This window comes from Solenopsis invicta, chromosome 2 (assembly GCF_016802725.1).
Source record: "Solenopsis invicta isolate M01_SB chromosome 2, UNIL_Sinv_3.0, whole genome shotgun sequence".
In the NCBI taxonomy this organism is placed as follows: Eukaryota; Metazoa; Arthropoda; class Insecta; order Hymenoptera; family Formicidae; genus Solenopsis; species Solenopsis invicta.
The window spans coordinates 9655912-9681077 of NC_052665.1; the positions used below are offsets into that span (position 1 = coordinate 9655912).

Here is a 25166-nt window from a genome sequence, read left to right on the forward strand (position 1 = left end):
GTACAAATACAACATGTGTGTAGTAGATATTAATAAACCAGAGAAAATTCTTTGAAATACAACGTTGTTCTACGACTAGCACAATTTTCTCAGGTTAAATTCTATTAGAAGTAGGTACAGAAAAATTCTCTTTGTATACTTTTAATAATGTTCAACAAATTATCGAGTTATGCATTTTTAGGTAAGAATTTTCATGTTAAAAATTATATAAATTGGCGAATTAGAAATGAATATGATGATTCGTCAGACGAAATTGATATGCGTAAATCGATTGTTCAGTGATGGAAGCCATTGGATCGATATTAACGATTTAAATTATTTCCTCAAGTTACTTATATAGCGCGCAAAATAGTGAGCTTCATTTATCATTCAAACGTAGCTTTGTAATTCGTACTGCTCGGTCGTTTCTCGATCCGCATGCGAAATTATTAACAACACTGACGAGTGTTGGCGAGTAAACGTGAGTCAAGCTATTGTATGAATCGACAATGAATTTTCACCGCACATGAGTCTAGCTCGAATTAAATTTGCATAATGCTTGATAGAGTTTACAAACGCTCACATGCTTACTGATATTATTGAATCTTTTGTTATGTTTTATAATTATATAATTAAAGTTTAATGATTCCATTATTTGGAATAAAAAAAAAATTGAACTACATTTCATCTTACTCAAGAAGAAAGTCACATTAATCTTGCAATGCTATTCATATTTTCCTTCACTAACACTACTCTAAGTGAAAAGTTTATCAACATAATTAAGGATCGTTTCATACTTTTATATTTACTGTATGTCTCAATTTTGCAAGATGTTAAAATAACAAAACTAACACTGTTTTAATATTAAAAAATCTTATAACATTAAATGTTATTTTCAACTCAAAATTTAAATACACTAACTCGAATTAACGTGACTAAAAATTCGTGTAGAGTAGCATTTTAGAATTAACCAACAATTTTCAGGATTAATCGATCAAAAATCTCAAAAAATTCGTTAACCCTTAAACACACAGAAAATTTAGGAAATTTTCCTAAAATTTCGATCGCTTGCTGTGTGAAGATGAAATGAAAAAGAAGATTCGAATTAGGCAAAAAAAACAAAATTTAAAGTCTCCCCTATCAATTGTTATGATTGACCAACTTCATTGCTAAAACAAAATAGCACGGAAGCACGGAAGTGAAGTTTCTTCAGGCGGGTTTCCCAAACCCCATGCTAAGTTTAAAGGTTAATTTTCGAAATCGCGACATAGCAATTAACACGTAATTAATTTCATTTGTATAAAGAAAGATTAAATCCTTACTGTTATAAACCAAAAGAGAAATTGTTTGTCACATGCCTGTTTTCACAGATGCTACATATATAATATGTAAGATCCGCGGGTCTAAATGATAAAAGACTGGAGAATATATTGCGGGACGATTGCATTACTATTCCAATGGTATCCCCTATAATAGCGATATTCTTCCTTCCTCCCTTTGATTCCGTCAGGAGAACCTAGCATAGACACGCGGTAACAAAGAGCTCACGCTGAGCAACCTAAATTTGAGGCAGCATTGTCTACACCGGTAAGCTCGATTTTTTTTTCAACGCAGAATAGAGGTTGTTATGTCGAGAAATCCCCAACCAGTAGTGGCTCCTAAGCTGCGGGATAAATTGTTGTGGTCAACGACCGCGATTCTTTCTAAACTAGTCATGCATTATACATGTACAGGGTGACCTAATATACATTTCATCATTTCTCATCGGACATGTCTTTCAAGCCGAGCTCTCTCCGATGCACAACACGTGTGTGTCAAACCGTAATCAGTTTTTATACTTCCAGCAAAACTAACGGAATTTTAATAGAGGTCTCCATTATCCAGAATCTATTAGATGTTCGTAGAGTATCGTAAAGTATTTTAAACCTACGATGCAATGAAATTTTCACCAGGGAAAGATTCGCAGCAGATAACTAACGTCCAGTGTATTTTTGCCCGAATCCGGTTTCACGATTCAGTCGGAGCTCGGTGGTTTCCAATTAGAGTTAAATGTTCGCGCGACGTGCACGCCGCGCCGGCGCGGTCATCAACGCCGCCGCCGCTGCCGCCGCCGCATTACCGCCGGGGCATCCGTAACTTCATCTAAACGCGTAACGCGTTTCGTCATCCCTCGAGCTGCGCGATGGATTCCGCATTTTTTCCGCCGTCAAAACGCGCGTCGCCAAGCGCAGCTTAATGAAAGTCGCGCGATAGAACGCGTCGCACCTGACGCGGTAAATCGTTACAAATGTTGGTGGTAGCGCGTATGGTAAGATTCCTTTATTGCGGAACATTTATTTTCTTCATGCACGATTCCGGAGAATGGACCCGTGTTGTGGCTTTCTCTTTCTCTCTCTCTCTCGCCGATCTAGACCCGTCTTTGACTCTAATTTTTCGTTTGCGACAAGGACTCGTGTACAAACGAAAGCCCTCCTGTCTTTTCTTTTTTTTTTTCAGAAGCCTCTCGAGTACGATTAAGCCTCAATGACAGAATGAAGTAATGATAAGTAAAATAAGTCGATCGCATTTTGTAAAAGAGAGAAATCGACCTCAACTCTTTGCCGGAGATACCGTATTCACGCGGGCATGCGGACCATCTAATTCGTACGTGACCGGCCAGATTAAGCCTGTCGCTCATTACGCGCACTCTCGAGAGCGAGTAGAAGAGAAGATACCAGTGGACACGGAGTCCGAAAGACGTGCACGCCGCGTAAAATTCATGTCCCATACGAATTCTCACGTAAGTCCGACCGACATAAAAATCTCATTCCACATGCAGTGTTCTCATAATAGAGTGACTTGGCGATAGGAACCGATTTTATATGCCAATACCGCAAACGGCGCCGTAACGCACCGCACAGTCGCGTGTCGTAAACGAACCGTTAAATGCCGAATGGCAAAAGTCGAGCGGTGTCCGAACGGACGGCATCTCGAGATCTGGAAAGTCTCAAGGCCGCAAGGAAAGGGATCGCCCGAAGCCCGTTCGGCGGTATGCGTCATACGTCCGGAATGTAACACCCTCCATCTTGTCGGAGTGCAGCCGTAAAGGAGCAAACGTCTCGGCGGGCATTATGGTTCGGAGCGGCCGACGCGACGCGACGCCGCGCCGCGCCGCGCCGCGCCGCGTCGCGACTCGAACGTGCCGCCGGAGGCCGGAGGCCAGAGATCGAGCGAGTCGACGCGTGTCTGGTCGTGTTTAGCGCGCGGAGAGACGCAGGCACGTTTTAGGGGCCCTCACCCCGGTCGGTCCGTACTGCCGCGCTGCTCGTCGCCGGAGGTTTGCTCCCGTGTTTATTACGTGCCGGAGAGGCCACCTAGCCAAAAGATGAAGAGAAAGAGAAAGATTCGTCCCTCGTTCGCGACGATCAAACGCTCGCATACGTATAAGCGAGAGGAGGCCAAACCCACGCATGCACGCACGCACGCACGCACGCACGCACGCTCGCATGCTCGCACGCACGCACTATACGATCGCGCGTTCGTTTTCGAGATCTCGCCAATGACCTACGAGCGTCCGCGAGACGAACGATTCTCGGAATGGCGGATGCATTTTGAGGCTTTTGTGTTGCATTGCGCCTCGGTCACGGTTGAGGGACACCGGTAAAAGGTCTCGAAGATGGTCCCATTCGTATCTCATTTTATAAAAATCATGATTATGATCCTTTTTCGCGATTCTAAAACGATCCGTCGGATATCGTCGTAAAGGTAGAGAAAAAATAAATACGTGACTTTATTTTATATCTATCGTAAATATGCATTTTCGCTGACAAGTACCTGTATAATAGCATATCGTAAACGATCTTCCATATTTTTGCCAAGAATAGTCGACCGCAAAGTTTCAAAGTTACTCATAAAGCGTCTTGAGATAAATTTAAGATACGTGGGCTGAATAGGGCTTACTTGATTTATTTTATTTTTTTATAAAACTCTATAGAATATTTAAATAGAAGTATTAAATAAAAGTCTAAAAACTCTAAAATATAGTTTTTAAAAATAAAACAAGTTAAATGGAGCTTATTCAGTTCAGCTATTTTATAATTTATTCGCAAGGAAGAAAGAGTAGCTGTGATTTCGCATGTTCCCTTACCGGCGAGAAAGCCATGCAAATAGATCGAAGGATCGGAGTTCACGGGACTGACTGTACCGGCATACGTGATTATGACCGCGCTCGCGATTCGCTCATAAACTTAATCAAGCCGAGGCGAAATCGCGTTCGACTCGTTCCGAGAGGCGCGCCCGGTATGTCCGGCGGAACTGCTTGGGTGGTCGGAACACGAATTCCAGCCTCCGACGTTCCAAGAACGTCCGTTACATATCTCGTCGCATCGACATATCCCGAATCCCGCGGGATGCGCGTCACCTTTGAACTTATCAGGGAAAGGAGCAAGAAACGTCTTAACGGTAGTAACGCTACTTTGCACTTTAGTTCACATTGAAATAGCATTTAAAATAAGACGATTTGGTATACTACGTATACAATTTTCCTACATGACAAAAACCATCGAAATATAAGGCTTTAATATTATATGCAATGATAAAAAAAATTACAATGTCTTGTATTAATTATCACGATAATGTTATCTTTCGTCAAGCGTGACAAGAAGCGAACTATCGCGATGAGCACGTGCGTTAGGATAACTCTGATATTTATGCCAAAGTCATAAAAAATAGAAAGAGCGAAGGTAATTTGCTCGCAACCACTCTGTTATATGGCTTCATGTTATATTAATACGTATTGTGTTGTGACTTGAATTTTTTTTATTGTTAATATTAACGAAACCATCGTGAATTGAATCAATTTGTCACTGTTGTGAATAGCGCAACGACATATCACAACCTACGTAAAATGATTTCTCTCTCTCTCTCTCTCTCTCTGTAGGGAGTGTAAAAAGCACAGTGGTTATTTCGTAATACTTAAGCAGAGGGATAGTCAAAGACGAAGTATACCAAAATACAAGTGCTTAGCTTTTGTATTCTTTGTTCAGCTTGATTGTCTTATTCATGAGTGGCCAGTGCCGGATTAAGGCATGGGCTGAGCGGGCTGTAGCCCAGGGCGGCAAACTTTTAGGGGCGGCAGACTTTGATCTTGTAGTTATTACTACACTAACGGTCATTAATACTTTCCCACCCTAGATTAGGCGCGTTTCAAGCAGATGCATCGCAGATATTGTATTTAGATATTATACTTAGCTGCATATTGAGCAGTTGCACTACTCAATGCATTTAAATTGTTCATAAATGCAGATTTATAATGAAGCGTCATTTATACTCTATTGTAGGCTAACAATAAGCTTCTTAGCCTACAAGTTACTGCAGGCGGAGCCTGAGCGGAGCGTACGAGTTTTCGTCCGAGTAATTCACGGTTTTTCTCAGTAAATAGAGTAAACTCGTCCCGCGTTTTGCAATTCTAACCTTTAGGCCTTTAGCAGAGAGAAACCTAGCAGCCATTTCCGCCTTTTCAGTAATACTATTACGCTATCACTCAACGTCAATTTTCGCATACGAAACTATAAATCACAATTTTACGGTACTACTGATAAAAATGATTCAACTCCCTGCTAAATCACGGTGGAGATACCTTTAGAAAGTCAAAAGTTTTCGCTCTTACGTGATAGTTATGTGCAGAAAGCGCGCTATCAGTGCCTCCACGTCGCTAACAGCGCTATTGATAGCATATCTACGTTGCTATCAGCGCCGATTCTCGGGAGTCTCGGATGACTCTTGTCTTTATTCTGGCATCATTACAGGTTATAACAGATTATAAGGTTAGAGTTTGCGTTTGTTAATTTTCTAGAAATAATATTTTATATATATGTATAAGTGTGTATTAAAAAAAAAAAATATTTTTTTTTTACAAAATGTCGAATAAACGAAAAAAATTAAGCGGTGAATGTAAAAAGTAACGTAAAATAAAAGAAAAAAAAAGCTATACGACAGATACACATATACCAATCAGATATTAAAAAATGTATAAAATAAAGAATTTAATTATCCCTTTTCATTTTATAAATTTTGTTGTTGAATATATAAAAATACAATTTATTAAAAGCTAGAATTGAAATTGATAAATTAATTAACTCCGGTATATATATGCCGCACCTATGAAAAACTTAAATTACCAGACGTTATTTATTATATTTAAGATAAAAAAAAACTGTAGAAGAAAGTCATCAGCAGTAACATACTAATTCGTTTTCGGATAAACAAAAGCTAACAGTAGAACTTTAAAAACTTAAATACAAACTAGAAAGTGTTTCCTATCAGATAACAGATAGCAGATTTTATAATACTATAGCGTATTTGAATAGCGTTTGATGAATTAAGTTTTTCAGGTGCGGCATATACAGATATGCTGAAATAATCCTATATTTTAATCCGTTGTAATATCTGAAATATGGAACGGTATCTCTCCCTAGCAATATACACGACATGCAAAGACAGTAATAGCAGCGTTATTACGGCACTCGAAGTAGCTATTAATGATAAATTGCGATTTAAGGGTAATTATACACTTCTCAAGACATTTGTGAGATTTTACCGACATTGTGAACGTGTATATTCCTATGCGGAGTATTTTCAACGGCATATCGACGCGGCGCCGATAATAACACAGATAGCGCTTCAAAGTACTGCCACTTTAGCGTAGTTTTATCTGTAATTCGTGTTTTCTCGGCCACCTCGACAAAGCGATCTTTCGCGTGCGTGAGTGCGCCTGATCATAATTTGTGTCTTCTGGAAGCGCTTCCTTGAGGATTATTGACAACCTCGTGCGCGTATACAATTCCGATTATCGCGCAAATATCGGCGTTGGCCGATGTAGCCTTGAAATTCTGCAAATCGAACACAAGGCAATCTGCATTTCACAAAGATAACGCTTCAGCGAATCGCCGATGGCGTTGTAATTTTATCGAACTTTACGAAGCGTTGTCACGCCTGTCAATGAAACTTATTTATTACACGAAAACTACTCCGTATCATTTTAACGACATTTAAAAATATTACAGGAAGTAATAAACGAGAGAAGAAAAAGAAAATAATTTTCAGCACAAATTAATATATTAATTTAGAAATCGTCTATTATAAAACACTTAACTACTTCCGGTGGATAGGATTGTACATATTTTTAACTTATCAAATATATTCATTACATAAAAAATTAATAATTAAAATATCATAAATATTATTATATCATTTATCCTTAAGATATGTCAAAATAAAGAAAAAGAAAGTAACATGAATAACTCAACTATTATTTTATTCAATTAAGAAAATTGCGTGTTTGAATTTTATGTCGTACTCAAATAACATAATTAATAACAAAAAAATATATGTATTTAAAACTGAAAGAAATAAGGAATAAAAAGTATCGATCGTCTCTGCTGTTTGAGAGAAAATTTTTAAAAATTCTCACATAATCTGGATAATCGTCTAAGATTGGAGTAAAAAATAACACATATTTAATCTAATATAAAAGAGAGAAAATACATTGATTGTGAGAAAAAGTGGTTGCAACAACCATAATTTAACTGTAATTTATAATCATTTCCGGTGTGCAAATTAATTATTTAAAGTTATTTATTTTAATTATGCAAATTGTAGTTATTATTATAATTATATTTACTACAATTGTGATCGCATTTACTAAATAAAAAAATGTATTTTACTTTTATTATCCATATCTTAATATTTTACTATGTTAATATTTGAAATTATCATAGAAAAATTTATTTGTATTATAGTAAAATTTTTTATAATAGTGATTATTACTAACAGTACAGCAATAATAACTATAAAATTAAAACATCTAATGCAATGATACTATAATCACAAACACTAAACATTTTTCTTTCAGTGCAGAAAGGGAGAATGCGGGCTTTTGCGTCGAAATTCTTGTATAATGCTTAACATGCACGCGAGAATCAAACATTAGAATGCAACGGCGAACGAGTTTCGAGACCGTTACGATAACACTCGATCGTTATCGGTTTGTGCTCGATCAGATCATGAATGGCATTCCACGAAATTCCGTTCGTCATCGCTAGCTTGAAGCCGGATCCGGACCAAACAACGTGAACGAGCGCGAATGAACGGACTTGCTTTCAATGAGTGTGGACGGCGCCGCGAGCAAGAACAAGCTCAAACTTCCATCAATAAAAATGTTTTTTTGTTTTTCAGCGTGTCAAACGAAACGAACGAAAGAAATCATTAAAGATATATGTATCACATCTCCAAGTATCGAAAACACAAAAATTTTATTGATTGTTTTATTATTACATTTAAATATCTATATAAAATTTAAACACAAATTATTGATTTAAAAAGTTATTTAATTTTTTGTTTACTCTTGATTCTTTCTCTTTCTCTCTCTCTTTCTCTTTCATATATATTTTATTGTAATTGTTTTTATTCTTATTTACTTTCTTGTTATCTAAGCATCTTTATTGTTATATTGGATATAATCTGTCTCTCATAGTACTTAAAAGGATATTGCCCCAGAGCGTGTAATAAATAAAACAATCAATCAATTAATCTCTTTTATGTAAAATCGCATTTTATATTTATTTGCAAATTTGATGAGGAAGTAACATTAATATTTAAATTAAATTTTATAGATGTACTAATAAAACTCTAATAAATATTCGCGCAAAAGTTTATTTGGATCTACTTACTCGTTCAAAAATTATTTAACAAAAATTGTAGGAAAATGGTCATTTTCGTTGCATAAGTCATGAGCCATTATTTAAATTTTTCATTGTTTTTTATAACTAATTTCAGGGTTAAAATTTTTATTATTGATTTAAAAAAGAATAAATTTAAGGAATTTGCAATTTTTGAATTTCAATAACTTTCCGCTGGTGTTGCAACCAAAGTATCCTTAAGCTTGTTCGTGTTATATGCTCGTTCGTAATCGTTCGCGCTCGCTTGCTTAATCTGGATTCGGTTTACTCAGCGTAGTGGAAATAACTACCGTGGAAATAACTAGGATCCAGTCGATCAACAGTGCTCACGCACGAGGACGCGGGATACAAATCATTATGCATATGGAAGTTGTAGTGACGGATATGACTATCTCCGGTGTCTCCTGCCTCTTTTCCATTATTGTCGCGTGGTGTCAATTTGTCCAAAGCTGAACAGAACGATTTGATATAAGTGGAACGAAAGACCGACTGATTTCTTTTTGTTTTGTTCGTCGCCCCAAGACATTTTTTTCTTTTGTTTCATGTTCATGATAATCATTGAGTTTGCAACGTCTCTTTAAAATCGGAAAAATCACAAGATTCATGTATATGATCTACAAAATATTATATTATTATTTTAATATAGACAACTCTTCCAAGATCAATCTTCGATTAATAGGGTGATAGGCACCAGAAAGGATATAAATCCAATCATATCATTATGACAAATTTCCATGTATTTTTAATTGATCATGGATTTAATTAATTAATTAAGTAAATAAACCGTCATGTTCTTTTAAAAATAATATCTTACTTTCTAAATCTCGTACAGTAAAAGTCACTCGAAAATTGAACAAGCTCACAACCCTTAAACATACAGTTCAGTTCAGTTATTGATGGGATTCACCCTTTTATTATAACCGGGACGATAAGGCCATTCCAAAAGTCATATATGAATATGCAAAAGTATAGTAAGCAATACAAAGCCTAGTATTGGTTAGCAGAGTTTGATAATACCGCGCTTTTTTACGCTACACACATTCTTTTCTATCTGCTACCAGGACAAACCAGTACGCCATTTTTAAACATGCCACTGGGTCTGGGAGACTTTGTACGAATTTCGATCGCTTGCTGTGCGAAGAGGGAATGAGACAGAATGATCGGGTTAGGAGTGAAAAAGTTACAAGGCTCCCCTATCGATCGCTACGTCGCGCGTTGATCAGCTTCAGAATTCAACTAGAATTGCCACGAAAGTAAGTTTTTCTTCGTCATCATATTCCTTTCATAATTATACTTTTTAAAAGAAATAACAATGCTATAATTTTTCCTTAAAAGTATCATTTCTTAGGTTTAAAATGCCGTATTACAGAGTCTTTAAGTTTTTTTTTTTTTAATTATACAAACGTATAATTTAATTTTTGAAAAATGGATGTCTTACAAATCTTTATTTTCGCTTAATAATTTTTCCTTAATAACTTCACAAATCATTTTTTAGCAATGCCGTTTATTCAGCCACATTTCTAAGACTTCGAACTTTTATTTTTAAAAAATTTATTAAAAAATATTGATTGAAACCAACGTTATGACGTCTCAAAGCTGTATAGATCTTCCTAAGATTATTAATTTCTCATTAACTATTGAAAAACTCACAAAACGATAGAGAACTTCTTCGTATTCAGTTTAATTTCTTTTTAACTGCCAACGAAAGGTGATACGATTATTGCCAACACATTCCGTACACATTCTCGCGTCTCTGTTGAAAAAATTATCACCCGCAAGTATAGTGATAAAACAATGACTTTATTCTCAATCCTCATTTCGAATAAATAAATTGCACAAAATACTTTGGAGAAACTATCGGCATTCTCGATGTCACTTGCGAGTCGTTTATATTATACAACATATATATATAAAATCGCGGAAGTTAATCAATTGTCTGGGTAGGCAATCGCTAATTGCTCATGGGGAACGATCGCATTCTCTCCTGGTACTTGTTTTAATCCCGTTCCAAGAGATAATAACACCACGCGCACGGAGCGGCTCGCGCGGATGCTTGCCTGTGTCGGTGTACGAATGGTAGGGGCGACCTTGTATACACAAACAGCGCTCTGTACGCAGTAAAAACGAACACCAAGCGTCGTGTGCCGACTGAATCGTCACCTCCCCGAAATATTTAACATACCGAAGCAGCTGAATATACCCCGAATATTCTGCTGCGTCTCAAGCTGATTTCGTCAAATTGATTGCACTATCGCGCGTTTCGCGCTCCGTATCGTAACTGGCTCGACGACATAACAAAAATTTATTTTTTAAAAAATGAGGTACCCACTTTGCAGAGATAACGCGCGTGATACAGGCGAGAGATTTAGCGAAATTTGGATTGCTTACTCGGTAGAATATCCTGCAATCAAGCTACAAGAGTCATTTTGAGAGTAAATTACCTGCCAATTTTAAAACGTTTCTTGAATTTATTTTTCCTCTCTCCGAGACAATTAATAATTCAGACATATATAAATTAATGACACAAAAAAGAAATAAAATCGCAAAAAATAAAAACAAAAAAAAAATATGCAAAATAATATTAAAAAAATTCAAATATATTTTAGAGAGAGAGAGAGAGAGAGAGAGAGAGAGAGAGAGAGAAAGACAGTCAGACAGACAAACAGACAGAGAGAGAAAGAGGAAAATCATTTTTTCCTCTTCACTTCGTTTTTCACATATTTCTTAAACAGAAGCTAAAAACAAAACTTTAAAAACGCGTAAATACAAACTGGAAAGTATTTTTAATTAGATGGTACAGTAATTTTTATAATACTATTTCATATTTTGTAATAATTAATATTTTTGCAACATTCAAAAAGAGCGTCTGATAAATTGAGCCCCAAAACTGAGCAGCAAAATTCAAATGACTCCGTAGTAGAGTTAACTATGAAATACATTGATAAACAAAGTAATAAAATATATTATTATGTATTAAACAATAAAGTTTATAAAATTAAAAGGCTATATTAATTAAATATAATAATTCAAAAATAAAAGCGCTATGCGTCGTAATCGGATTTTTACGTGGATAATCATTCCGCACAATTTAAATTAAAACTGTTGACACTATTTTTACAAGTTGTTTTCAAAGCGTACTTGAAAAATACCGTTTTTCTTGATTCAATACTCAAGTGATATGAGATAAAAAAATTACGAAAATACATAAACGGTCATCTCTCAAGGATGATATTATTGAATCACGAAAAGACTGCACTCGGATTACTGAGTTTCACAAGACAGATTTTATCTGAGTTTCTCAGTTGAATCGTAAATATGATGTAACGTTATTAAACTCAAGCCACAAGCTCTATTTACTAAACCGTGTCGCGTCACAAAATTGTTTTCAGCCAATTTCTTGAGCAGAAATGCGACGATAAACACGGGTCTAAAAAGGTTGGGCCCGCCTAGCTTTTAACAGTCGCACTGGATCCCTGGCAAAACGGCGAAACGTCGTGTAACAAATCCGATTCTTACGAGCCGACACCACGAAGACGAGTAACCGAGACGTCTAACATCTCAGACCTATACGGTGTCCTAAATTGTCGGTGGGCGTTCGACTAATGGGTCGTAATGAGAGTTGTCGGGCCAGCATAATAACCATGCTGAAACGAATGTTGAGTTCTGCCGATCGGCTCGAAAGGAAACACTCTCGATGGGAAAGGGATGTGCGCTCGCTCGCGCGCGTTTGTAACAACGGCTAACAAAAATTCTCCCTGGTCCTAACAAATTGCTATCCACTTGGCCGGTAAGATCTTTCGCGACCATTTCCCGTAATATTAGACGCACGAGACGTGACTGTTTGCGGTTGTTCCGTCCGACCGAAAGGTATAACTAAAATACCGCAATCTGTCTCTTATTTCTTGCAGTTTCTTTTATTCAACAACAATTAAATTCAACACGCTCAACACAATGGTTTAGCAAGGGAATAGCACACCAGCTCTTGAGAAAAGTCTATTCTCGACTGGAATATTAAAAGCAACTTCGAAGGACAACGATGCACCTCGAAATAGTTTTCAGAATTGTTTAATATGAAGTTATACTAGCCATAATACGCAACGTTAAACAAAGTGCATGTTAAATACACGCAAAAACATAAAAAATATAAAGAAAAATATAACACAATATATCACATTGGAAAAATTAAAGGATTAGAATTTAAAACAAAATCGATTTTGCAGAGAAAAATTCTAGCTGCGACTTAAAATATATATGACACATCTCAAAGTATTACCAAAAATCTAAAAATTTCATGGATTGTTCTATTATTACTTTTGAGTATCTTTGTAAAATTTGAACGTTCTATTACTTAAAAATTATTTAATTTTCATGTAAAATCATGTTTTATAGTTCTTATTTGCAAATTTGATGAAGAAATAGTTTTATGAATTAAATTTCTTCTATACTTATAAAATTCTAATAAATATTCATGCAAAAGTTTCTTTTAATCCACTTACTCGTTCAAAAGTTATTTACTTAAAACTGCAGCAAAATATCATTTTGCATAAGCCTTTATAAGGCAAATTTTTCATTGCCTTCTTCGCAACTTTCAAGGCAAAAATTCGAGTATTCACGACCAAAATTTATCTTTAATTAAACAACAGAATAAATTCAAGAAGCCTTCAATTTTTAAATTTTGATTTAATTTTTAGCTAATATTGTAGAGCCAAAACATCCTTAAATGATTTATCTGATTCAATCTAAGGATTACGTTTCAAAACCGATAGTGAGACGGTGCGCAGTTCAAAGAACCAGACAATGTATAAAATCACCTATAAATTATTATATGTGCTTATTAAGATCGGCTACAACCGTTATTAGTATTTCTCGATTTTAATCATGTTACACTTCACTTATATGTATATTAATCTTTAAATATTAACGAATATTACAATAAATATTACCATATTCCTCAAACTGGTTAATTTCCATTTCCATCAATGCAGATTAATTTTGATCTCAGTTTAGCTTACTCTTTATCTTTTTCTAATTCTAAGAATTAGAAAAAGATAGAAAATAAATTAAACTCAAATTAAAATTAATTTACATTGATGAAAATGGACATAAGACGCCCGCACGGAATGTAGAGAATTAGAGAAATCCGAGTTAAAATTCCAAGTTAATATTTTTTGCAACAAATTTTTTAGTTTTTCGAAATAAAGGAGCTTATAAATGCTTCTTAGCATCAGCATAATTAAATTGATAACCAATTTAATATTGTAATATTACCTTTCAGATTCAATTTAAGAGCTGCGTTTCAAGATCGATAGACCGATAGTAACGGACGCAATTCAAAGAATTAGAAAAAATATATAAAATCACCTATGAATTATTACCTACTTAAGATCCGCTATAACCATTGTTAGACTTCTCTCGATTTTAATTATTATGCACTTCACGCGGTTTTATACGTATATTATCTTTAACACAATTCTTATCTCAATTACTGTTTTAATTATCTTCAAATTAATTTCAAAAAAACTAACATTATACAAAAAATTATGTAATTAAAATCTTCTTCCATCCAATTCTCTTTTTTACACGGAAGAAACAGTTTTGCTCAAGTATTTAAAAATTTAACTCGATCGAGATCTGAAAATAATCATGCTGCTCTATCAACAAAATAATTATGTAGAGCGCTCAAGCATGATGATTATGCCGTAAAATGTTTTGTCATTTTAGCAATCAGTTTGAGCGTCTAATAAAATTATATTTTAGTGGTGGTATCTAACACATAAAATTATTTTCAAATTTATATCTAGTTAACTCTTTAGACTTTAGCAAAATCGTTCTCTTCACGTATAAATTTTACAAATTAGGATATTCTGTACAAAATATATCGTAGAGAAATGTGTATCAGTGGCAGAATTGAGCACCTTCGAGGGAGAAGTCGCTCGAACAAAACAACGGCGTCTCGTTCGCTAGGATGAGTGCCACTGCGACTGATCTCGTCGGTCTCGTTCGGCGCTCGGCAAGTGACTCACACTCCCGAGGATAAGAATGAACGCGAACAAATAACCTCGAGTTTCTCTCGCGCAACACAGCACCGATCGCTCGGTCGCGCGATCATCCCCTCCCCAGTAGTGATCACGTCGCCGGATTGAGCACCCCTGGCGGTCTAATCGGAGTGACATCCTTGTCGCGCGCCGCAACTCTGACGTCGGACACGTGTCATTCGCAGCTTTGAATAAGGTACGAGTAAATGACAAAACGATTTCGTCAAGATCGCGCAAGTTAAGGATTTAATTCGAGTTGCTCGAGACCGAACCGTGTAAAGCCGTACGTATAATTTTCTTTTTACAGCGTCAAGGAATATTGAGACAGATTTAACGATTATCGCATTAAGAGCAATTTTCTTTCTATAGCACTGACAGGAAATATTAAGACAAATTTGACGAAACGAAATTAGCAGAAACAATATCATTCGCATAAGAATCATGAAATATTAATTGGGACAGCGTCGCTTAAATTATCTTCTACTCACGTGACTGAAGTGACTCAAAGTGTTATTTAAACTAGATAAACTCTGCTTACGAATGTAGAAGTAAATATCGCTTAGAATACGCAGTTAATTGTCTCGATAATATCGTCTAAATATCTACACGGAAAGAACAGTTTGCTATTTTGCTGACATATCTAAAAATTTAACCGGACATAGATGTAAAAATAATATTGATGAAGGACGCTCAGCATGATCAGCAATACTGCAAAAAGTTTCGATATTTCTAGCAGCTTCCAGTTTGAGCGTCGATAATTATTTCGGTGGTCCAAGAAAATTATTTTCAGATCCAGCTAAATTTTTAAATTTAGCTTTAGCGAAACTATTCTTTCCCCGTAGTATATGACTTCGCGTCACAATACAAACTGTTATTCGAACTTTGATAAAATCAATATGTTATTAATAATTCGGTAAGAGAAATTCGCGTGAAGTCGCAGTACCGCGCGTAGAGATAGCGGTTCGGATAAAAACTACATAGAGAGGTGGAAGTCGTCCAATCACGAACGGTAATAATTCTGCAATAATAAATTATTCATAATTCTTTTCTACCCTCACGTATATCGTATATAATAACAATCGTCGGATAGCTGTCATATTTGTTGCGTAATTTCTACGATTAAATATAAAAAATGTAACATACAAAGATTCTCGTTTAAGGAATTGAAAGAATAATATTAATTTAATAAAATTTAATAAAATGTCTTGTCGAAATTATTCCAAATTTTACAAATCTCCATTATTGTATTATCGCAGAATCAGATTACCATCTATCTCTCTCTAAAAATGACAACAGTAAATTTCTATATTGTTCTCTAAGCTTCGATGGATAATGGATAAATTGAGAGCGCACGGATTGAGCGGGAGTGCCGAAAGGAAGGAGCGGCCCGCGTTCAGGATCTGGTTCACCGCGGTTAGCTTCTCGGCGGAAATCGCGATTCCCACAGCTTTCCCCCGTCGTTCATGGTGGCCCGTCGTTCACGCGCCCCATTGTTCCGCGGCGCGCCGACACTGCGATTATGAATGAGCGGAACGCGGGGCACGCAGCTATACGCACCGCGACCTGGACACGTGCGCGTACGCGAGGTAGCTTAGCGAATCAAAGAGAGAGAGAGAGAGAGAGAGAGAGAGAGAGAGAGAGAGAGAGAGAGAAGGCTCGAGAAGGTGAGACCACGCGAGTACGTGGTGATTATCCTCGATCCTGTTACATCGTGTCGAGTAGTGTTTCCTGTCGATTCCCTGCCTCCTCGAGCAACTCCCCCCCCTTCCCCTCTTCGTTTCACATTCGTGATAACGTGCTATCAATCGAACGATATCGCGAGAAAGCGGAGCACTCTAAACCACGTGGCGCGGCTGCGCGACTTTGTTCCACGATGGATGAAATGACGATTACATCTATTAATCTTTATATCTGAGAATAACATTTTTAACAAATCATAATTACAAAGATAACGATGAACAAAATCATTCTTCTGCTAGTAATATGCAGTCTTGGTCAAACTATTGGCCATTTTGTCTTTTTTAAAACATTTTTAATGAGAGAGATTTAAACAGAATAATTTAGTTGAAAAAGTGAATTAATTTTTATTTCGAGAACTCTTTTAAACTGATAAAAATATATGTGGGACACATGTAACTTATAAACTCGGAAAAATATGATGGGAACATTGCTAAATCTTCTAGCCAAGGCTTAAGCCCTGCGCACAATGGAGAAAGATTAGATATTAGGAATAGGAATTGAAGTTTTATCAGTCTTTTCAGTGAATATTATAGATAAATAATAAGTAATATATGCGCTGTCTCGTCTAACGCATTAATATCTTATATTTTCGTATCTATTGTGCGTGACATTCTCTATCCTTAATTTTGTGATTTCGAATATTTATTCCTGTTCTTAATATTTCCTCCATTGTGCGTAATGCCTTATACATATATCGAATATATTCTCTTCGTAAATAAAAAAATTATTTTAGGGATTTAGAACAAGATTTGATCCATTAGATTTTATTGGGTTAGACCGAGGGGGAATTCACAACCCAAAATTTTGTACACCAATGCCGATTTTTGGCATTGCTGTAAAACACTGCCGACATTTTTGTACACTGCCGACAATGCTTATTGTTAGTCAATGCCTACAATGCCGTCAATCCTATATTAAAATTAAGGCAATGCGATGCAATTATGAACACTACCGCGTGCCCATTATCATACGCCAATGCCTGCACAAGAATTCTAAAGCTTTCCCGAAGTATTCAAAAATTTTTGTGCTCAACCCCATGATCGAAAAACCGACTCTGAAGTGAGCTCACCACTCCTCAACCACTGACGACAATGCCGTCAATATTATAGGTCACTGCTTACTTTTTTCGGCAGTCCACTGCCGAAATTTTGTACACCAATGCCGGCTGTGAATTTCCCCTCGGGTTAGACTCATATGAAAAAAAGTACTTAAAAAATCCACTTAAAAAACCTACCCAATGAAATAATTGTTTTTGATTTCTTAAAGAATTAAAAAAAATTGTAATTTATTTTTATTTTAACTTTAGTAAACTATAAAAAATAAAAATGTATAAAGGACCTGGAAAAAGCCAATAAAATCTAATAAAGCCTTAAAAAAACCAAAAAAACACTCAATTGGTCTTTTCTAAAAAAAACTTTGATTTTTTTCAAACCCTGATTTAAAACAATTTGTTAATTTCGTAAATCACTAAAATATGACAATAACCGAGGCTAATAAGAATAATAAATGACAAAAAAGCAAGGTAATCGGTGCATTTCTTTAGTAGATATTACAAAGTTCGTTTTCTCCATTAATAAAATCCTGTAAAGGAAATGATTGTGCAATACATCAATAAAGATGCTAAATCTCGCGAGCTGTGATGCACTTTAAACTTCCGGCATCAAGTTTGGTTTATTGATAAACGTTCCCACAATTTCTCGTACATACATTTTATATACCGCATCGGGTCCTTCCTACGAGCGTGCGAGTTAATTATATTAACTTGGTATAACAATTTCGTATGACGCGAATGTGTTACCTATCACCTTTATGGCTGACGGTGGATTCGTAGGACGACGACGGGCGTTGCACACGTCACGCTACACATACAGCAACACCGATGACCCAACGTCATCTGCAGTGGGGAAGTCGTTATCGTTCATCTTTGCGCCGCACGCGACATTTATAAAGCGCGCTCCCGGTGTGACGTTCGCATTTACGTATTACTTCATATCGCACGCCTGTATGTACGTGTTGACAACGTAATAATTACAGCAAACGTACGGAAGCGTGTTTCGTCATACGCACGAATTGCCAATTGACTTTGGTAAATTATTTCAATGGAACTTTAAGGCAGGTCCAGTTGTCAATACGTCGATTGATATTCGATGAATTGCAGTGCATCGTCAAAGATTAATAAATACTACACGTCAATTTATATCACGTGAATTAATCGCGTAGACATGCCGCTCGTATTCTTAATAAATACGCGCTTCTATTTGTAACATGTTCGATTTTTACATTATGTTTGCTTTGAAACTATCATTATATCTTCGATAATTTTCCCAGTGAGTATTTTGTGTGCGCGCGCGCGTGTGTGTTTGTGTGTGTGTGTGTAAGAAACTTCTCGTTATTAAAATATTTTATTTTTATTAATTTTATTTTTAGTTTTGATAGAGTAATAAAATAACATTATGAAATGTATCTTGTATTTCTTGTAATATAAATATGTATTTCGGTCAATTATGTATATCGCAAGAATGTGCGTTAATATATATCCTTTTCATTAACATTCGTTATTTATTTCAATAATCCGATTTGGAAGAGAAATATTTGTGTAGGATATACGCGAGATATGCAAAGGTCTCTACGTAAACATTTTGCGCGGGACGTTCGTGACAATGACGTTACGCGTAGCGAGGATCGTAAGAACGCCCCTGCATTGACGTAAAGCCAAGGTTAACACAGGGACGTCTCGAATCGAACGCCTACGGGGAAACTAGCACGGGCACGACCTACGACCTTAACGATCCACGCGTCCACCTGTTCCTCGATTTCAACGCCATGTTAAATTCATCGATTTAGTCGACGAACGTAATAGAAGCGCAATTAATTAGCGCAACTAAATAAAAAAAAAATCTGCAGTCTCTTTTATTCGATTCCTGACAAAGCATAAACAAGCTTTTTTTAGCTTAGATATACGATACGCTTACACGATTAAATAGCGATCAGCTCTCACTTTGAAGAAAGAGGAAATAAAATTATATTTGCAAAAAATGCATATTTTTTTTACAATGTGTAAAATTTTATCTAAAATATTCACTCTGATATTTGGACGAAGAATATTGCATAAATTAATAGATTCCATAATATTGAAAAAAAAAAAAATAGATTTTATATATAAAATATGTGTGTTACATGCATATAACATGTATAAAATTTAAATTTTTTAATTTACTATATACACTGTATATATAAGTAAGGTATATAAATATAACATATATTCTTATCCTAAAACAATTATTTTGCTTTCGGTTAAAAAACAGTTTTACACAGAATTTCTGGATCAATACGTGTCATTAAAAAATAAAAATTTTATCAAACTAACTGCTTATCTTAATTAATAAGCAGTCATTTACTACGAAAATAATTCATGACATTTAGAAATTAGTGTTATTAAAATTCAAATATTCAAGGTATTTTATCACATCGATACAAACTGTTTATGCCTATTTCTACTAATGAAGAATAACTTTCTTAGTCAATAATTTCAGTTTAACTTATTTTTTCTTCTTTTAGTTGTAAGAATTGAAAAAAGATAAAGAGTAAACTATAAAGAGTAAATTAAAGACTAAAACCGGGGTAAAGGTTAGTTTACATTGGTAGAAACAAACATTTTAATACCGATAGATATAAGAGATGTTTGTTTATTGAGTTGGACCCTGCCGCAGGGCCCTGCGCACAATAGAGGAATATTAAGAATAGGAATTAAAATTTTAAAATCAATTTTTTCAATGAACACTATAGTTAAATAATAAGTTATATTTTGTACAACACATTTACGTCTTCGTATTCATTGTGCGTTACGTTTAATACTCATTAAGAAAATTGATTCTAAAATTTTAATTCCTATTTTCAATATCTAATATTCTTCTATTGTATGCAGAGCTTTACTCTGTTGCATCAACCAAAAGATACAACATACATCTGGAAATTTCCAAGATTTAACTGATCGCGAATAAACCAAAAATACGATCGATCAATTTCGTTTTCACGATACGAACTATGTTTGTTCACTCACACTTCCAATATGTTCGGGATCGCATCGCGATTTGCATTTTCCAAAGATTTAATGAGGGAAACATTAAACTTTAAATTTGCAAACGTTAAAGTTTGAAGAATTTTTTTCTATATAACTTTATGAAACACATCCAGTTAGTATTTACCGTTATTTATATAAAACTATTTAGACAAAATTATTTAAATAAAGTAATAGCTTCATTTTATCTTTATTTGGGTTATTACAATGTATATGTTATCTTCATCTTTATCTTTGATGAAAGAAGCATTATCTTCTTTAAATTATCTAAATAGAATAACCCTTAATTTCAATTAATTACTATTTATCCTAACAGAATAATTTTTTAAAATAATAATAGAATTCCAAAAATCACTGCTAGTATTGAAAATCTATGGTTTACGTAACGTGAACTAAGTTTTAGTTTTGGCAATATATTGAAACGTAATACAGATCAATAATAGCGTAATATAAAAATTGTTCCAAAATTATAAGTTCGAAAACTTTTACAAGGAATTCTATCAATTATCATTATATAATGTAAGTTATTTATTCTTTCTATTTTTCTATTTAGATTTTTATTTTTCATTTACGATTGATACAAATCTAAGATGAAGTTTCTTTTATCAGATTAAATTATTTGAAGAGCTTTTACTTTTACGAAATAAAGATTTAGAAACAAAAATATGAACGTATTATTCTCATATTTTAAATTGTTTTATTCAATGCGAATCGTATTGTTATTATTGAAAAATTATCTAGATAAAGTCATATATAATTTTATTTTCTATTTAAATAAATTAAAATTAAATCATCTTTATCTTATCTGAGATATATTACTTGTAACTTATCTTTACCTAGATAATTTTAAGTTATTTAAGTGCAACACTGGATGCAACATTATCACGTGTTCGAATGACACGAGCTTGTCAAGATAAAAGACGATGGAGGCTAATATCCGCTGTCATTCTTTCTCTTCTCAAAAATATTGAGCGAATTCAAGAGATATTTCGCAGAAAAAAAAAGATAAAGTTACTATCCAAATGTCAAGCTAGAGAAGATTCGCCGCAAAATTTCGCGCGGGAATCTCGGGATTCTTTCCGCGAATGCAGGTAGTACACTGAATGTATATCAGAGCAGACACGTTCGTCCGCCGCGAAACGCGAGGAGAGTCACTAGCGCGCGCACTTCCATCTCCAGGACGAAGAGACCCAGCGGGGAAGGAAAGAAGGAAAGAAGGAAAGAAGGAAAGAAGGAAGGAAGGAGAGACGCCGACTTTGTAACAAGTTCGAATTCCCACAGCGGCGTAGGCACACCTACGCCTGCTCGGTACGACGAGACCGAGCAGAAGAAGAATAAAGAAAAGAAGAAGGCGAAGAAGGCAGCAAAGTGAAAGAGATGAAAAAGACTTACCATGTGAACGTTGGAGAGGCCAATCGGATCGCTCTGCTTCTTGTCCGTCTTCTTAGCCTGCCTCTTCGCCTTGCTCTCGAGGAAGCGTTGCTTCAACACCAGGGTGTCCTGAATGTTCTGCTCACACAATCCGTTGAAACTCTGATCGAACCTAGGGATGCAGTCGGTCTGCCTGCGCCGGTAGCTCTCGATTCTTCGTCGCAGGCGGTCCACGACCGCCTGCCTCTTCGGGGTGATCACCTCACCCATGCCGGGTGCCTGGCCCATTTGCTGCTGTTGCTGTTGTTGATGTTGCTGCTGGTGCTGTTGCTGGTGCTGGTGCTGCTGCTGGTGCTGGTGCTGCTGCTGCTGCTGCTGTTGATGCTGCTGCTGCAGGTGCAGTTGCTGCTGGGTGGCTATGCCCAGCTGACCAGTGTTGAGCTCGTGGATCGCGGATTGGCCGAGAACGTTGCCGGCGTGCCCGTTCGGTCCCTGGCCCGCGCACACGGAGATGGTGCCGGGGGCGCCTTGTGGGGGCTGACGGGGCAGGAGCCCCCCGGCCTCCATACAGCCCCCTAAATCCACCGCAGGATAAGCCAGTTCTCAATGATTGCCACCGAGGTGGTCGATTGTAACGCGCGATGTCGACCGCGCGGCCACGTCGTCCTCTACCACCGGCTTCACCGCTGCTGCTGTCTGCGTGACGCGCATCCTCCGCATCCACCCCGCTGCTGGTGTGTCGACGATCGTACCTGACGACTTCCGGGCGCAGGGGAGCATCTGGCCGCCCGTGTGACGCTCTCGCGAGATCCCGGAAAGGGTCGAGCGGGCTTGACCGCCGTCAAGATCGAAGACTCCAAACGCTCCTCTCGAGAATGACGCACTTATCCTTGTCGTTAGCAAGCACTACGTTGCGACGCAATAGTACGAAAGACGTACGCTTCCTTCTGTCGTTTCGCGCACTGTTCAATTACGATGCGATGGATCGACCACAGATCGTCGGAGTCGCGCGCGCATACGTACGGCGAAGCGCGCCAACTTCAGCCGCTAACGTAACGCGATGCCGCCGGCGTGCGCGGCATCGGCGCGATGCACTCGTCAATGAACGCGGTCGCCTATTGTTTCCCGATCCACGTGACCGGGTGCGCGGTAGTGCGCGCGTCGTCGCACGGCCTGTTCTCTCTCTCTCTCTCCGGAGGCTGCTCCTATTCCTCGAATGTTTCAAAACTCCGCGCAACTTGGCGCGCTTCGACACGCGGCTACGTTCGTTGCGGTGCGTTCACAGTCTCACATACACATTCACAGATACGTTCGCGACTACGAGTCACGATTTAACCTAATAAAAACACTCGCGAAATCGCATTGCTCCTCCCAGTCCCACGACGCAATGCATCAGTCGTGTGTCGCGAGACAACGGAGCTCTAAATATCGGCGGCGAACTCGGGGTTACGGGTGCGCGACTGTCACTCTCGACACTCGCGAGCAACGGAAGATTCGACGACGAGAACGGTGGGACGGAAGGTTCGCCGCGCGCGACTAACTTCACGATAAGAGTCCGCTCCTCGAGTCCTTTCTCTCGCGCGCTCCCTCTCTCTCCATCTTACGGACGCGTGCTATCCTCCTCGCTCGCGCTCTCTCTCTCTTTCTCTCTCTTGCCGTCTCACTCCCGCTTCTCGTTTCCTCGCCGTTGCTCTCGTCGTGGCGGTGGAGGGGAGAACAGAACCCGCGATACACAAGACTTTCGCGGTTTCACAATCGGGCGCCTTCTTCACCCCCGGTGACCAAAATTCTGCGCGAATCTCCCTCGACGAAAGAAAAAAAAACAAAAAAAAACGTCTCTCTTTCTCTCTTCGATCGATCGCCTTTAATGGCGAATGATCGTCGGTTGGTCGGAGAGAGCACACTGAGTAAACGCCGACACGACGCTGGGTATTTACGGCGGATTTGCCCGGTGTGCGTCGAGCGCGCTGGACGTCACAACAGGTAGTTGAGCGAGGGCAGCGTGCTGCCGCTTGTCTGGAGAAAGAGAAGAAAAGAGAGCGGGTGGGAGCGAGAGGTCGTCAAACGGCACCGGCGCGCGGAAGGGAGACGCCGCACGCCGGACAGAACGAGAAGGGAACAACGCACGTCGGCGACGCCGACGCGGGGGGATGGTGGAGGCCGGGACGGGGGACGAAGGCGTGCGCGCGAGGGGAGACCGGCTGTGCGGTCGGAGAGTGGGAGAAAGGGAAGAGTGGTTTCAACGCGTTCGGCACGAGTTGTTCCTCCTGCGCGCACTCGCCACCACTCTCTCTCGCGCGCGCGCGCACGCGAGACACAAAACGAATTTCACGCACCTTTCTGTTCTTTCTTTCTCACTTTTTGTACGAAATCTTCCTACACGGCGTGTAGGAAGCTCTGTTCTATCTTCTCAATTTTGTACTTTTACACAATCAATGTTCTAGCACCTTGTACTCGATATGTCTCAGTGCTCAAAGAGGAATATGTCAAAACAAATGAATCATAATTATCTTGTATCTGCTTATTTATCTTCTTCACGCTCCATCTTTCCTCCGTTTCGCACTGTCAATTGACGACTCCGAAACGCGCCGTTATCTCATGAACGAGGTCGCTCCGATTCGCTCCGACGTTCCGGAGCGAGAATCGCCGCGAACGCGCACATTCGCGGAAAACGTTCCGCGATTCATCTGTTCGTTCACCGCGGCGACACTGCCCGAGGCTCTTCGAGACTCCTCGACCCGAAATCCAACGCAACACCCCGCCGATGAATCACATAGTGCGCCGCGGCAGCGTCGGCGTCGAGCAGCGCGCGTACATACGATCGCAACACAAACAATTACATAACCTCACTTTTCGTTTCTCGCGCGTACACGCAAGCGCGCGCGCGCAGCGTTACGAATCGCGCGGAGACGATTCTGCCTCACTGATCTCTCTCTCTCTCTCTCTCTCTCTCTCTCTCTCTCTCTCTTCGTCTATCCACCTTTCAGAACCTCTGTCATGCGGATTCTCGCCCGCGCGATCGCACCCGGCAACGAAACGTAGGCACGTAGGACCGCGGTCTCGGGACGAGATCGCTCTTAACGAACGCGCGGTGCCATTAAACAGAACTGCGCGTAGGGTGGAACGGAGGAACATGTATCCCGTTCAAACGATGAACCATAATTACTGCCGCCGCGACGCGACCGCGCTCCGGTGGCGGTGCGAGTAACTGTCGAGCTACGCCTAACGTAGTGCCATCGTTCGGCG

The 25166-nt window shown here is 38.2% G+C and overlaps 1 protein-coding gene across 1 annotated transcript in view; it reads right to left on the bottom strand.

The window, feature by feature from the left end:
* The window catches only part of LOC105200916 (neurogenic protein mastermind), a 242773-nt gene extending 217720 nt beyond the window's left edge, over window positions 1-25053 (bottom strand). Inside the window, 1 exon segment of the mRNA XM_039445938.1 lies at window positions 21942-25053. Within this exon segment, the coding sequence (XP_039301872.1) occupies window positions 21942-22487 (546 nt within the window). The 5' untranslated portion in view covers window positions 22488-25053.
* Between the last annotated feature and the right edge of the window lie 113 nt (window positions 25054-25166).